The following is a 15,279-nucleotide window of genomic DNA, read 5'->3' as shown; positions in this document are numbered from 1 at the left end:
TTTAACCCAAGTCTTTGATAATGATCCAATGCCATTGATGACGGTCAAAGTTTACTGATTGTATCAAAATAAAAAAAGTTGACTCGGTGATCGGTCATCTATATACCAGATATTTCTATATACCAGATATGAATTCCTTCAGTGGCCGTTTAAAACAGTATACTTACGTCTTTCACTTAAAAAAAATGGAATTGTAAAAAAAATAAGGGCACAATAAAAAAAATAGAGAACGGAGGGCCCGGACGGGAGATCGAGCGCAGCTCAAACGCGAGATGGAAAACACTCTGAGCCGTAACTCATGCGTTGTGCCACGCCCTGTCCACCGCTGGGGTTTTTTCTTTCTTGGTGGGGCCATGAAACAACACAACAGACAAGGACAGCGGGAGGCTGTCTCCAGCCTCACCTTCCCTCCTTTCCTTCTCTCGCATGGCCTTGTGCCAATAACAATCAGAACCGGTCCTGGGGGGCGGGGGGGGGCGCGCGCACCGGGATAGGAGCCCTGCACCACCCAACTGGCCCTTTGGCCCACCCAACATTCACTCTCCTTCGTGGTGAATCACTGTTATGGTAGCCGGCAAAAAAAAAAATCTCTTATACCCCCCCCAATCCAAGAGGAGCTGGAACCGGGCCTGGATACAATGAGCAGAGTCTGTGATCGCCGATTTCCACATGTCTTTGTGTGGGCAATGTGTGTGTGTGTACAACTACTTATTTGTACAGTTTGTGTTGTTTTTTTCTCTCCCTCCAATGTGTATGAATAGCATTGCCAGGCTTCACACCCCACCGAGCAATCCTAAAGATAAGTGGAGAGGCTGCCCCTATAAATAACAGTCAACTTCCAAGGCTGGAATCTGCTTATGCAGGATGCGACAGTGCCACTCCTAAAATGGACAAGGGCCCACCCGGTCCTGTAGCTCACACGTGGGGTTTGTTGATTCATTTGTTGACTAAATGATTATTTACGGCGGAATTTACGTGCCATCGACACATTTTAACAAATTGCTCAAGAACCGAAGGCTGGGCAGTAACTGTGGAGAGACAAACGCTTGGTTCCACAAATGGAGAAGCTCAGTATAATGCTCTGCAGCTGCCTGCCCAACGAATATTCGCAATAAGAGGAGATGACATAAGATAGAGGTTTAGGCTATATCACATCAGAGGATCAGATCTCAACGTTTTAAACGTTTAAGACATAACCTCATATTTTTGCCAATGTAAAAGCTGCTGATCTACTCGAATGTGGTCGCCATGTGGCTATGCGGTGTGGAATGGCAGGTTCTTCCCACGAGTTTGAGGTCAGTTTCAGGCGCTGGAGCATGAGTGGATGGATGGTCGTGACTGTTAGGAGCTGAATGAAGTTGGCATCGTTGGCATGAAATGAGATATCGAGTCACGGCGATGCCCTCTGCTCTGAAAGCAGTGACGGTGGCTTCTAAATTTGCGCCGATGAATACTGGAAAAGGAATTCGAAGCGCTGTCGTGATGTGTTAATCATAGAAGTCGAACGTTAATGCCAGCGGATGCAATATAAAAAGGTTGATTATGAGTGTACTTTTAATATTTAATTCTCAAAGGGCATTTTTTTTGTAATGTTCCATAACGATGCTATGAAGAGGGTTTGTGTTTTTTTTATAATATGAATATACCATGGGTCGAAACACCAGTGTCATGGAACAGTAGTGCAGTGCTCGGCGAATGGAGAGTGTTTAATGGGGTCTGGTTTGGGGGTGCGAGTGATGAGTGGTGGGAGTGCTTATGATGTGGGCTGTGGTTTCAGGGTAGAAGTGATGCTGGGTGGGTGGTGAGTGCCGGTGCTTTATGGATGTGCTACGTGGGGGAGCGGTGGCGCAGTAGTTAGCACGCTGTACTACGAACCCGGTGACCCGAGTTCGATTCCCGGTAATGTCCAACACCAGTGACAATGATCTGAACCGGTCCTGGGCTTCCCCTAGATTGACTTAGCCTCAAATAAGCACCAGGGGAGACAAAGGCGGCCCAGCGTGGTGCTGGCTACCCACCCCCATCGTGTGCCGTGCCGGCCTACATAGGTGCTACTCACTAAAAGCACTTGCCCCAAAAGTATGTCAAGGCTATACGGGGATCTTTGTCTTGTACTATGAGGTATGTGAGTGGGGTGCAATTGTGGGGTGTGATTCAGTCTCACAAGTTCACCATTTTGGCATTCGTTCATTGGCAATGAAAGTTTCATTGGCCGCAACATGAATGATTCTGTATGAAAACATAACACTAGGTTTGACCCTTTCTGGCACTCAAACAGGAGGTGTTAAGATGTTCAAACACCAAATAGAAAACTTTTGCAAGGACTCATGTCTGCATTAACCACACGTACTTGTGGTGAACATGCAAACACAAACATGCCCTGATAACATATGGCATTGTCTTTGAAACGGATTGGTCTACACCAGAGACAGCCTTGTTCTTAAGGGCCTCGTCTCACAAGTGTCTGGCCAGAGAACGCCAAAAGACGAACTGATGCTTTGGGCAAGTATTCATAAACGTGGTAAAGCAACACACTCATTCACGTGGGATTCCACTGCATCGAATGACCTAACGCCTCGTATATTGTATTTCATTGAATAGAATAGAACATGCAACTTCATCGGTGAATTCATCTTTCAATTATATATGAACAAAGAGCAGCCACAGTCCGAGTGGTGGAACGCTGATGAGGGCGAGTTTACGAGATGGCTGCACAATAGGTGGAGTAAACCCTCTGTGGCATGTGAAAGCAGCAGCAGCAGTGTGTGTGGTCATTAATGTGTGGGTTGTGTGTGCCGAGGGGGTTGAGGAGGGGAGCGGTGGTGTAGCGGTTAGCGCTACGCTGCGCTACGAACCCGGCGACCCGGGTTCGATTCATGCTCACGGCCAACACCGGTGACGATTATTTGAACCGGTCCTGCGCCTCCTTCTAGGTCGACTGAGCCTCGAATGGGTACCTGGTGCGGTGTGTAAACATCGCCAATGGGGAGGCAAAGGCGGTCGGTCGTGGTGCTGGGCACCCACCCCTTCGTGTGCCGTGCCGGCCTTCATAGGTGCTCGCTAACAACAGTATGTCAAAGGCTATACGGGGGAACTTTATCTTTGGTCATTAATGTGTTGGATGTGCGTGCCGAAGGGGTGGAGGAGGAGGTGTGGAGGGGGTGGAGCAGCGCTGTCTGTCTGCTGAACAAATGGTGCCAGGCTGGTCGAGGAGGAGCCGTCGGAGTGATGCTCACCCGGCACGTGACCCCGTGCCCAGACCCCGTGTCCAAACCTCGTGTCGCCGAGTCCACACAACAGGTGTCCCGAGCACAGCGAGACGCACTGGGATGCCGCTGTCCTTTTTTATTTGGGGAGTTAGTTAAAGCCGGTTGACCCTTTATGCTTAAAATATTCTCGCACTTTTGTATGGTCATGTATTCTCCGGACGTAATTCTTTCACGAGCGACGTTCCTTACGCAACAAACGATATCGGCTGTGGAGCTGTGACTGCAAAGTGCAGTCACATCCATTGTTGTAGTGCACGTCTGTGTCTGCAGTGTGCAGTCACATCCATTGTTGTAGTGCACTTCTGTGTCTGCAGAGTGCAGTCACATCCATTGTTGTGGTGCACGTCTGTGTCTGCAGAGTGCAGTCACATCCATTGTTGTAGTGCACGTCTGTGTCTGCAGAGTGCAGTCACATCCATTGTTGTAGTGCACGTCTGTGTCTGCAGAGTGCAGTCACATCCATTGTTGTAGTGCACTTCTGTGTCTGCAGAGTGCAGTCACATCCATTGTTGTAGTGCACTTGTGTGTCTGCAGAGTGCAGTCACATCCATTGTTGTAGTGCACGTCTGTGTCTGCAGTGTGCAGTCACATCCATTGTTGTAGTGCACGTCTGTGTCTGCAGAGTGCAGTCACATCCATTGTTGTAGTGCACGTCTGTGTCTGCAGAGTGCAGTCACATCCATTGTTGTAGTGCACTTGTGTGTCTGCAGAGTGCAGTCACATCCATTGTTGTAGTGCACGTCTGTGTCTGCAGAGTGCAGTCACATCCATTGTTGTGCTGCACGTCTGTGTCTGCAGAGTGCAGTCACATCCATTGTTGTAGTGCACGTCTGTGTCTGCAGAGTGCAGTCACATCCATTGTTGTGGTGCACGTCTGTGTCTGCAGAGTGCAGTCACATCCATTGTTGTGGTGCACGTCTGTGTCTGCAGAGTGCAGTCACATCCATTGTTGTGGTGCACGTCTGTGTCTGCAGAGTGCAGTCACATCCATTGTTGTAGTGCACGTCTGTGTCTGCAGAGTGCAGTCACATCCATTGTTGTGGTGCACGTCTGTGTCTGCAGAGTGCAGTCACATCCATTGTTGTAGTGCACGTCTGTGTCTGCAGTGTGCAGTCACATCCATTGTTGTAGTGCACGTCTGTGTCTGCAGTGTGCAGTCACATCCATTGTTGTAGTGCATGTCTGTGTCTGCAGAGTGCAGTCACATCCATTGTTGTAGTGCACGTCTGTGTCTGCAGAGTGCAGTCACATCCATTGTTGTGGTGCACGTCTGTGTCTGCAGAGTGCAGTCACATCCATTGTTGTAGTGCACGTCTGTGTCTGCAGAGTGCAGTCACATCCATTGTTGTAGTGCATGTCTGTGTCTACAGGGTGCAGTCACATCCATTGTTGTGGTGCACGTCTGTGTCTGCAGAGTGCAGTCACATCCATTGTTGTGGTGCACGTCTGTGTCTGCAGTGTGCAGTCACATCCATTGTTGTAGTGCACGTCTGTGTCTGCAGAGTGCAGTCACATCCATTGTTGTAGTGCACGTCTGTGTCTGCAGAGTGCAGTCACATCCATTCTTGTAGTGCATGTCTGTGTCTGCAGTGTGCAGTCACATCCATTGTTGTAGTGCACGTCTGTGTCTGCAGTGTGCAGTCACATCCATTGTTGTAGTGCACGTCTGTGTCTGCAGTGTGCAGTCACATCCATTGTTGTAGTGCATGTCTGTGTCTGCAGAGTGCAGTCACATCCATTGTTGTAGTGCACGTCTGTGTCTGCAGAGTGCAGTCACATCCATTGTTGTAGTGCACGTCTGTGTCTGCAGAGTACAGTCACATCCATTGTTGTAGTGCACGTCTGTGTCTGCAGTGTGCAGTCACATCCATTGTTGTAGTGCACGTCTGTGTCTGCAGAGTGCAATCACATCCATTGTTGTAGTGCACGTCTGTGTCTGCAGAGTGCAGTCACATCCATTGTTGTGGTGCACGTCTGTGTCTGCAGAGTGCAGTCACATCCATTGTTGTAGTGCACGTCTGTGTCTGCAGAGTGCAGTCACATCCATTGTTGTAGTGCACGTCTGTGTCTGCAGAGTGCAGTCACATCCATTGTTGTGGTGCACGTCTGTGTCTGCAGAGTGCAGTCACATCCATTGTTGTAGTGCACGTCTGTGTCTGCAGAGTACAGTCACATCCATTGTTGTGGTGCACGTCTGTGTCCCCACGTCTATGCTAACCACTTGCCACGTGGACAACCACAGAGAATGTCACCTAAACGGCGACCGAACGTCAATCGTCGACCCGCCGGTCAGAAGAGAAACTCTCTTTGTTTTTCTTCTTGGTTCTTTCGGTAAAGTCACGTAGAAGGGAAATAATAAAATAATGAAAATAAAACATAATAAAATAAAACACTATAATAAAATAATAAAATATAATTATATTACTTTTTATTTTATTATGTTTTATTTTTATTATTTTATTATTTCCCTTCTACGTGACTTTACCGAAAGAACCAAGAAGATGAATCCCTGCAGTCACGAAAGCTTTAAATCGAAATCTCTTCGTTTTTGTTTAAGCCCTCGAAAAGGTCCGACTACTCGCGGGTCAAACAAACCGCGTACGGATTTGTCAACTCGATGTTGAGGGGCATTTTCCCGGACGAAGTGAGAGCATCGCAAGAGAATGCTGATGACTCACAACATCCACCGGATCGATGATACTCGCTCTTCGTCGCCCATACGAAAGAAGAAGACTGGCCAGAATGGTTGAAATATGGTCCGATAACTCTCAACGACGCCGAAACGTCGTGCGATCGATGTGCTCATCCAGCAGAGGATTGATAGAGCGCTTTGCATTGTCCACGCGTTATGTACTAAAGCATGCCAAGCACCAAAGCCGTCCATAGGGTTACAACGAATCAGGGCAACCGCCCCGGGCCCCGCACTTCGGGGGGGGGGGGGGCTGTGCTTTCGGTGTAGTTTGGAGGCTGTCGGTGTGCCCAGGCACGCTCCTATGAACGGCCCAGCCAAGCGCCACATGCTACATTGGGTTTTTTTTCTTATAACACATACAATATACAGTACACACTTTGGGTAGTCATAATGTTTGGAAGGGGACATTTTTATTTTCTTCTGGGTTAAAGCCACAGCTGTCGAGGTGGGGATCGAGCAGTTGTATGTGCATGCCCTATCGTGCCATGCGATCGTGTGATGCATGGCCCAGCTCACGAAAGTGTCCGATAACCGTAAATCCAGACACCCTGATAGGGGAGACTGGTTACAGGCCATACATAATAAAGTGGTTTATCTGGCGACCTTGGAGAGAAGTTGTCATATACAATATTACATTCAGTAAAATGTATAGCCACCAGTCTGCCACTTATGACCATTCGTGTACGCCATAGACGATACAACCGCGTTGTTTTGACTGGTTGCAGAGGCATGACACGTCACATTTTCTAAGCTGTTCTTTACATTTTTTATTTCCCACAGTCGCCATCCCACTGTGCACACGTCCGCATCTGGCGCGGCACCAGTTCACTTGGAGTGCTGTCGTTTTTTTTAAATTGTTGTATGATGAGTGAAAGTGAGGTTTTGGTGGCTCGTTGCTTTCGCTCGGAGCACGCTCTGCATGAGCCCCATCTCGTTTGCCCTTCGATCACCATGTGCTTCCACTCAACTGCATGAGCTCATGTCACAATGCTGCATACCAGCACCATCTACTGGGCCGTATTTGCCCAGAGTAATCGCTGCCTTTTTACATCGATGTCTCATTCACATTGTGTCGATGCCTCTGCTGTTAATATGATTTTTTTACAATCGTGTAATGAATGTGAAGTATTGATTAAAATGTGCGAGGCAGTTTTTCATACCTTTTTCCCCCCCGATACGATGTCTTCTACAACATCTCGAACCATTCTTTCTCAATCAATTACTGGCCAAATTCCAACACCTACAAATCTATCGTAGGATGCCTCGGTCCATAGTTATTTCCAATTTGAAGTTTGTATACATACATGAGTACTCGGCATACACCTAGAGGAATAACTTGAGTTTTCATTTAATTATTTCCGTACGGTAAATGTCCTTTGGTGTTTGCTTCATTCGGTCCTTGGCGGCGTAAATCACATGCGAGTCAGAGAGGTGCGCGGGGGAGAATCGGGTGAATAGGTGAGCTCCTGGGGTGAGTTTGGGGGAGTTGGTGAAACGAGTGTGTGGGAGTCACGTGTCTGTGAGAGCCGGAGGGTTGAGTATGGAGGAGGGGGGGTTCTGGGAGGATGCACTGCTGCCCAGCTTAAGGTCTCCCGATGAACCGCGTTCTCAGTCGATGAACCTGTCGTGGCAGCCATAACGCACCAGTTAAAATCTGTAGCAATCTGTGCAGTGATGCATACTATGTTGTAAATGTGCAACATTACATATCAGTTACAATAATACTTTAGTTTTATATCGCGTCATTTATGGCAACAGCATCCCACAACGCTGGACATTAGTTATACATAGGGACCCATATACGCGGTTGGCTACGCACGGTGCGAAAGAAGCCCAGCACACACGCACACATACCAAGCAAATGAACACACTATTACCAAACAAAATAAAAAATGAATAAACGAATTAATAAATTGCACCAGGACAAAAAAACACAAACAACAAAAAAATGAATCAAACAAAAAGATGAATTATATATGAAAATTCAGCATAAATCGCTTCAATATTTCGACATTCTTACAGGTGTTCAAGGAATAAGTGCCCGGCATCAGCTGACAGGGGATGACTGGGTCTCCGCTGGTGTCTCACCGGCCTGGGTGCACAAGCAACGATGGCAGGGCGCTGCTGCCCGTGGCGTCGGGCCTGCAGGGCGGTGCCCTCTGGCACCGCATGCCACAGACGAGATGCCCTGCTGTTCCGAGGTCGAAAATTCAGCAAAAACCACCGTGATGGCACCTGACGTCCTGCCCCTCCAAACGCACCAGACCACGAAGACCAGGGCCAGCACTGGAGCCACCAATGTGGCCCTGCGACAGACAGACGACGACACTTTTATTTTTATTTTACCAGGTAAGGTCCACGGAGTTATATAGCTCTTTTTCAAAAGTGACCAGGTCACAAATGTTAGCCCAATTAATTGGCTTATCAAGTGGACATTTTATTGCAGCTAAATACTCTAAAATGCACGTTTATAAATGTGGATGGAAAACCCGGAGGACCCACGCGACCACGGGGAGAGAAACACCGCGAACTCCAAATATACAGGCCTCAAGAGTCGGGATTGACCCCACGGCCTCCTCCATACCAGGCGAGGTAGTTAACATCTCACTACCGCGGCGCCCGGTGTGATGGATACACGCGAGCGCTCACGGGCGATGAGAGGCATTTGCACTGAGATCAGCATGACTGGCGCGAGAGTCCACGGAAACGTTGAAAGTTGGTGTGACTTGGTAGCAGCGTTTTTGATCCCATGAGTTGCATCTGTGAGCAGATGCGTTCATTTACCCTCCTGAGAGGTTTAATCCGACGCTTAATTAAGCGTGTCTGTGGCATCTTCACTTGGCTGTTTAGGCACCGAAACGAATGGAATGTGAGAAATCGCAGATGGGGATTTTATAACGAGCCGAGTTCAGGTAAATCTGCGCCTTCGAAACGCTAATGTCTCAATGCACATAATCGAGGCTCGTCGTACGCAGGTTGTAGAACATGGACACTAAGTCTCTCCCACTTATCAAACAATCCCAAACACAACTGAAAATCAAAACACTTACCAGTTGTAGGAAAAAGACTCGAACACTTTCACCAGCATGCTGGTGCTCGGTTACACGAATGCTCGGACTTAAGCCAAGCGTGGACATGAACATATGCACTCCGTCTTGCTGTGCGCAGCCAGGATATGCTCCACGATCGGTGCTCTCTCTACATGATGCATTCGTGTTCGTTAGAATAAGCTGCAGCCCAAATGTGACCGTGTAACAAACGCGTCGCCAAATGACGGCACCAGCGTTAAACATTTACTCGAGTTGATGCTGTTAATTCACGTGGCGACAAATGGGTGATTGTAATATTCATGCTATTCGTTGTTGTTGTTCTTGCCGTGCTACAGCACTTACGGGTCATTATTGCAAAGGTCATTATTGCACTGGTCACGCCTCGGACATTTGTATTATGCCCTCGTGCATGTTAACACGCGGTCAGGCTGGCTGCATAGCATTTAAAACAAGTGGTTATATTTATACTTCGCAACGAAACGCCGCTTATCCGTGCCGACATATATGTGTACATGTACAGCGCTTATGTCAGTCCACCGCTGGATGACGGCCTTCCCACGGATCGTATAAGTTGTTTGACCATACTTCACCGCGACGGTCAGTGCGGGTCGGTGAAGGAGAGGGGGGGAACTCGTGCAGATGTCACTCGTCGCTGATGTTCGCCGTGGCCTGGAATCGAACTCAGGTGACGGGTTCGTCGCGCAGGCTACTAACCACTGCACTACTTCAGTAATGGATGCATTCGTATGTAATGTATACATGTGTAGCATGTCGACCTCAAGTACTTTATACGATAGCAGTAATCACAAATTGGGCAATGTACAGGGTGGTCAAGATGTATTGTGACCCCCATTTAATTCTCCAATACTTGATATTGTTTTTAAAGTAAGGTGTATTTGAAACATAAATTAACGTGCAAAAGGTACAAACACATTTCGGGGTCAAATAATTGTGGGGGGGGGGGTCACAAAACATATGGATCACTCGGTCTACGCACCACATGCAGACACCACTGAGTATTTAATTATGATGACGAATGTGCCCCACACTGAGTGTGTGTGTATGTATTATTACGACACATGTTTACCCAGGAAAGCCTTGGCTGAGTCTCATCCGTCTTTTCCAGGAGGGTCCTTAGCAGTTATCGCTGTCGGGGGAGCGATGATTGCACGGTAGATTACAACTGAGCAGTCTGGTGCGAGGTGTTTGGTGCAGCTTACAGCTCACGGCTGACGCATGCTCGAAAGTGTGAAACCGCTCCTCTTTGTACGGACAAAGCGACGAGCTGAGGCACCTGGGCAGTCCCCCCGTGTCTCGCTGGTTACCGGCACCACCGGCGAGAGGCGAGCATATCCCCTACAATTAGAGTTTAATTCATAATTAGATAGGCTATCTTTTTTTTCTTCCAATAGAAGCAGCTGTCAGTTGCTCACATTTGAAACAAACTCAGCAAAAGGGGAAGTAACCGACGTCGATGAGTTTATTGGATTTGTTACGCGGGTGATCCCGTTTTGCCAGTTTCCCGGCTATTTTTTTGTTTCTGCGGGGGAGATCCGCCGTGCGTGATCACAGTAGCAGCGGCAAAACCAAGAGGCAAAAATCAACCTCGTCAACATTGAAACGCACGAGTACAGCGTCCTGAAGGAATATTGCGCAACTAACACTCGGGGTATATTTTAACGGCTGGTGTTTGACAATGTGTTTCCTCCGTCATCTTTGCACCGCTTTTTTAAATATAAAAAGCGGTTTGCTTTTAAAGGTGGCAGTCGTCCCAATGTAACCTTATCGCCTGCATGCATCACAGGACACTGAATACAATCGCGCATCACAACGCGGATTTGTATAATACACCTACACACAGGCAGTACTGTAAGATGCAATTTCCCGATTGCAGGAGCCGTGATTAGCACCAACACTCGATGTCTTAGTGATGATTATTATAAGATAATAATCCATTTATGCAGTATATCCGTGGGAACTCGAACGTCAACATTTTCCCATGGTTTAAATGCTTGGAACTTTTTACCCCCCCAACATCATATGGCGGTGAATACGCTTGTCCAAATACCGTGATCATTCATGCATGGTGAGAGTGGTGAAAGTTGAGAGTGGTTGGAGGCCGCTGTGTGGCTGGTGTTGGGTTGCAGTTTCAACAGAAACCGTGCCCCCCAGCCCTGCCCACCACAGATGACACCCACCCCCCCGCCCCCCACAGATGACACCCCCTCCTCCCCTCCCCAGAATATGACATCACTGCCCCACACAGATGATGGAACAATGCGGCCACCTGATGCACAAACAGCGCGTCAAAGAGCCGGCGGCTCGCGTCTGCGGGCCACAAATTCCAAACCATCGGTCCACATCTCAAATACTCCGCTGGTGCTGTCTTCACTTCTTCAAAGCAGGAATGGACGAGATCCACTCTGCGTCTGAACAGACAAATTGAGTGGATAACAAATCTAAAATTGCATCTTTAATCCGCTGATATTAATTCATACGAAAGAAGAAGATGAGCTGTATTATTGAGTTTTTGGGCAATTGCTATTATATATATATATTTCATTTTAAGGCAGTGTTTTTGAAGAATCTGTTGATTTGTGTTGTTGTTTTGTTGCTTGTGCGAACAGCCAACTGGGTAATCGACAAATAATTTGGTCAAAATTAAATGCACAAGCGCTGCCCTTCAGCGCTCTCTTGCGTCAAGGCCTGGGAGTGACGCAGATCGCGTGCCCAGAAGAGTCGCGATCAGCAGCAGCAGGAGCGGCAGTGATTCGTCACGTGTGGGTGTCAACGGGACGAGACTCGTTATAATACAGCCGCCTTGTGTTGCCGTCGAGATATTATTTGAAACGAAACCGCCTCGCGTTCGTCAATTACTGTTGTCTTGTACAATTCCCATAGTTAGTCCCGGATGACGGCTCGCGTGTAACTCATTTGCGCATAAACGCTCACCCATTATCTGACTCGGCAAAGTGCGCCAACCTTACTGAGCCACACGACGCCTCGAAGTGTTCGAGTGGACGCATCCGCACGAGAACCCCAGCCACGAGACAGAGTATGTGGCGCAGGGAGAGGGAGGGATGAACTCCTCCACCGCAGAAGAGAACCCGGGAGCTGTCCACACGCCCTTGGTGCTGAGAGAGCGTCCTCGTGCGAGCGAGTCTGCCGGAGAAGAACGTCGCTTGGATTGTGGCCCCCTGGGTGCGGTGTCCAAAGGGATTCGTGGCACTCTCGACGAGTGGGTCGTGATTCCATGGGTGAGAAGGTCACGGTCAACCTTCTTGGTGAGGGCACCCCCCTCCCCCTTGTCAGTGTGAGAAGTTCGTGACCCCGTGGGGGTAAGGACGTCGAGGTCTCTCGGGTGAGGGGTTCATGATCGCGATAATTAGGGGGTCATGGTGCCCTAGGTAAGGGGGTCATGGTGCCTTAGGTAAAGGGGTCGTGGTGCCTTGGGGTCGTGGTTCTCGAGTTCAGGGGGTCGTGGCCCGCTCGGCTGTCGTCACTCGGCTCGCGTCTCTGGGAGGAGCCGGGCCAGTGTGGAGGCTCCTCCTCGGCCCGGCCTCCCCCTCACCCCGCCCGGGCGGCGGCGCTCGCAGCCCAGGGGTTCCCCAGGTCGAGCTGAGCAGGAGCGAGGAGGAACGGAGGAGAGGAGCAGCGAGCAGGGAGAGAGGGACGAGAGGAGGCGGCTCTCCGCCTATGCCGACCACAGCGATGGTGGCGGCGCGGAGCGGCGCGCACCCGGTGCCTTGCGACTGGGTTCCCTGTCTCGACAAAAGGTACGCCTGGGGCAGGGTCGGGTGGACGTGGGGGTGGGTGGGGGGCAGCGGTAGGCAAAGTCGGGTCAGGGCAGGGCCGGGTTAGACGGGGGGCAGAGGTTAGAGAGGAGCTGGGGCAGGGCCGGCCCCTCCCTGCCGCGCCCGGCGGGTGAGCGCGGAGACTCACACGGCAGGACAATGCATCGTGTAGCCTAGCGGCGGAGCCGGCACCGGCGATCCGCTGCGTGCGGGTGGTGTCTCAGCTGGGAGAGACAAAGGCGCGGAAGGGGGATGACGCGGTGATGCACGAGGAGACGGGGGCTCGTGATGAGGTACTGCACCCGTAGGGTCGTCTTTGTTCCGCTCTTGTCAGTCCACGTTGCCCGCAGACGGCTCCGACGTGAAGCGTGCTGATGGTGAGTGATGGTGGTGGTGGGGATGACCACACGTGCGCTATGATGATGATGGTGGTGGTGGTGACCGTAATTGTACATGAGACTTGAGATGGTGATGATGGTGGTTGTCAGTATGATCGCATGTAAGGCGTGTGTGGTGGTAGTTGTGGTGGTGGTGGTGATAATGATGGTGATAATGATCGCACGTGTGATGTGTAATGATGATGGTGATGATGAATGACGGTGCTGATGATCGCACGTGAGACTAGGACATTAATGGTGATCACAACGCGAGACGGACTCTGGCGATTATGTAAACCTTTTGTTATGGGTAGTGTGCAAAATAGACAATGGCCTGGAAAAAGGAATGTTTAAACGGAATTATGCATCTCAACACGTACAACTAAAATGTGTATGCTTGTATCTCATATTTTCAGTGTTGGTCATGCATAAAAGAAATGCAATTCATGACCATATTAAGACACAAGTAAATGCATGTCATGATTCATTTGAGTGGTCTGAAATGTTAACGAGCATGCAACTTGCATTCAATTTATGATGCTGTATTTTGCTTTGATTTAGAAATAATGACGTTTGCTATCAGTTGGCCTGTGTGCCAGTTTGAGATAACAGTTCCCAGGTAATTGCCACGACATTTATTATAATGAAAACTATATATATTGCGGACGTTAAAGGCCCAACCACGTTGTTATTCACAAGATTAGGCCATACTGTGTCATTAACATAGTCAGAATCATGTCTGAAATATTATCTGCACGTAAATTGTTGCAATGATAACAATTTGCAGCAATAACTGTTCCTGTGTGACTATTACCATCATCCAGGCCTTTCTTGTAAAGTATTACATTTCAGTTGCCCCCTCACTTAGACAAATAAAGAAAATTAATTACTCATCCGATTCAAAATGCTAGCCTTGATTTATACATTGTTAACCATCTCAGATGTGTTAATGCAGGCATTAAAACAACCATTGGAAATTAACTACAAGTTAAGTTATTGAAGAGCTTAACAAAATTGGGCTAAACATAAAAATTATTTAAAAAAACGAATTCACGTTCCACAAATTCACTGAACAAAAGAATATATTTCTTGGAGAAACACAACTGCAAATACAGACGTCTATCTTAGGCAATTATTAAAGGCAACCCTGGAACAAATGAATCAAGAGGCAAGCGAGAGCAGGGTGAAATGCTTATGGAAAACTGAACTTGATTATGAAAAGCCACATACTAATGTGTCTACAAAGGAGCGTTTTCAATCACTGGACGTTACCTGTTACGATACGGATTGGAAGCATGAACACTGATAAAGAGAAAATGGGTGGGTGGTGCTGAAAAGTGTGGAAAGAAACGTGGATCGGTGCGTGTTTGTGAGATAGAAATAATAACTCGTCAATCGGAGAATCAATCTAAAGAGGAGATGCGGACTTTGGCGGAACACATTGCGAGAAAGGATGATGGCCTGTGGTCACGACTAACGACAGAGGGGGTAGACAAAAGAGGGAACACACCCCCCCGAGATGGAGTGATGAGATCAGCTTGCGTACATGAGCGAGGTGGATTGTGGTACCGCAGGATCATGAAAGACGGCATGGGTGGTGACGCCCAGCAGTGGACAGATCATGGCTATATGTTATTTTTTATATATGCTCTTTTTAAGAAAATGGCATACATATACACACACATATGCTATTCGTATACATATATGCTATTTTTAAAGAGCATATATATACGGATACATTAAAATGCTAAAACAGAGTGTTTCCCATGCATTGCGCAGATTGCAAGACAGGGGGGTCAGTGAAGGCACAGCTGGCCTTGGGTAAAGTGCTCAGTGCTGCCGAGTCCAGGGGGATGCATTCCGTACAGATGGCTCAGCAAGAATATTGGTAATTTCGTAACCAGTGTTGAAGCGTGGACCTCATTAGCCTGATCTTCTGTAAGTGGCACTAATGTTTTTTACGGGTGGAGGTTTGAAAAAAACGCATTGTCTATTGCCACATTTCCAAGTCGGAAAGAATGACATTAATTAGCAAGAAACACGCGCGCGCTCAGAAATCGTAATGATAATCAATTAAAAAACGCACCCATTCAATTA

At 48.4% G+C, this 15,279-nt stretch overlaps 1 protein-coding gene across 6 annotated transcripts in view; it reads left to right on the top strand.

Annotated features, from left to right (window-relative positions):
- The first annotated feature begins 12,425 nt into the window (after positions 1 to 12,425).
- RAPGEF4 (Rap guanine nucleotide exchange factor 4) overlaps positions 12,426 to 15,279 on the top strand; it is a 92,627-nt gene continuing 89,773 nt past the window's right edge. For 2 of the 6 annotated variants that reach the window (XM_078866955.1, XM_078866904.1), the window contains exon 1: positions 12,430 to 12,787. In XM_078866955.1, the coding sequence (XP_078723081.1) occupies positions 12,708 to 12,787 (80 nt within the window). In that variant the 5' untranslated portion in view covers positions 12,430 to 12,707. Of the gene's footprint in view, positions 12,788 to 12,903; positions 13,099 to 13,134; positions 13,183 to 15,279 lie in introns of those variants that run through there. The other 4 variants (XM_078866880.1, XM_078866922.1, XM_078866888.1 and 1 more) reach the window with 4 other exon arrangements.

This window comes from Lampetra fluviatilis, chromosome 2 (assembly GCF_964198595.1).
Source record: "Lampetra fluviatilis chromosome 2, kcLamFluv1.1, whole genome shotgun sequence".
Lineage (NCBI taxonomy): Eukaryota > Metazoa > Chordata > Hyperoartia > Petromyzontiformes > Petromyzontidae > Lampetra > Lampetra fluviatilis.
This window is presented reverse-complemented; position numbering and strand designations above follow the sequence as displayed.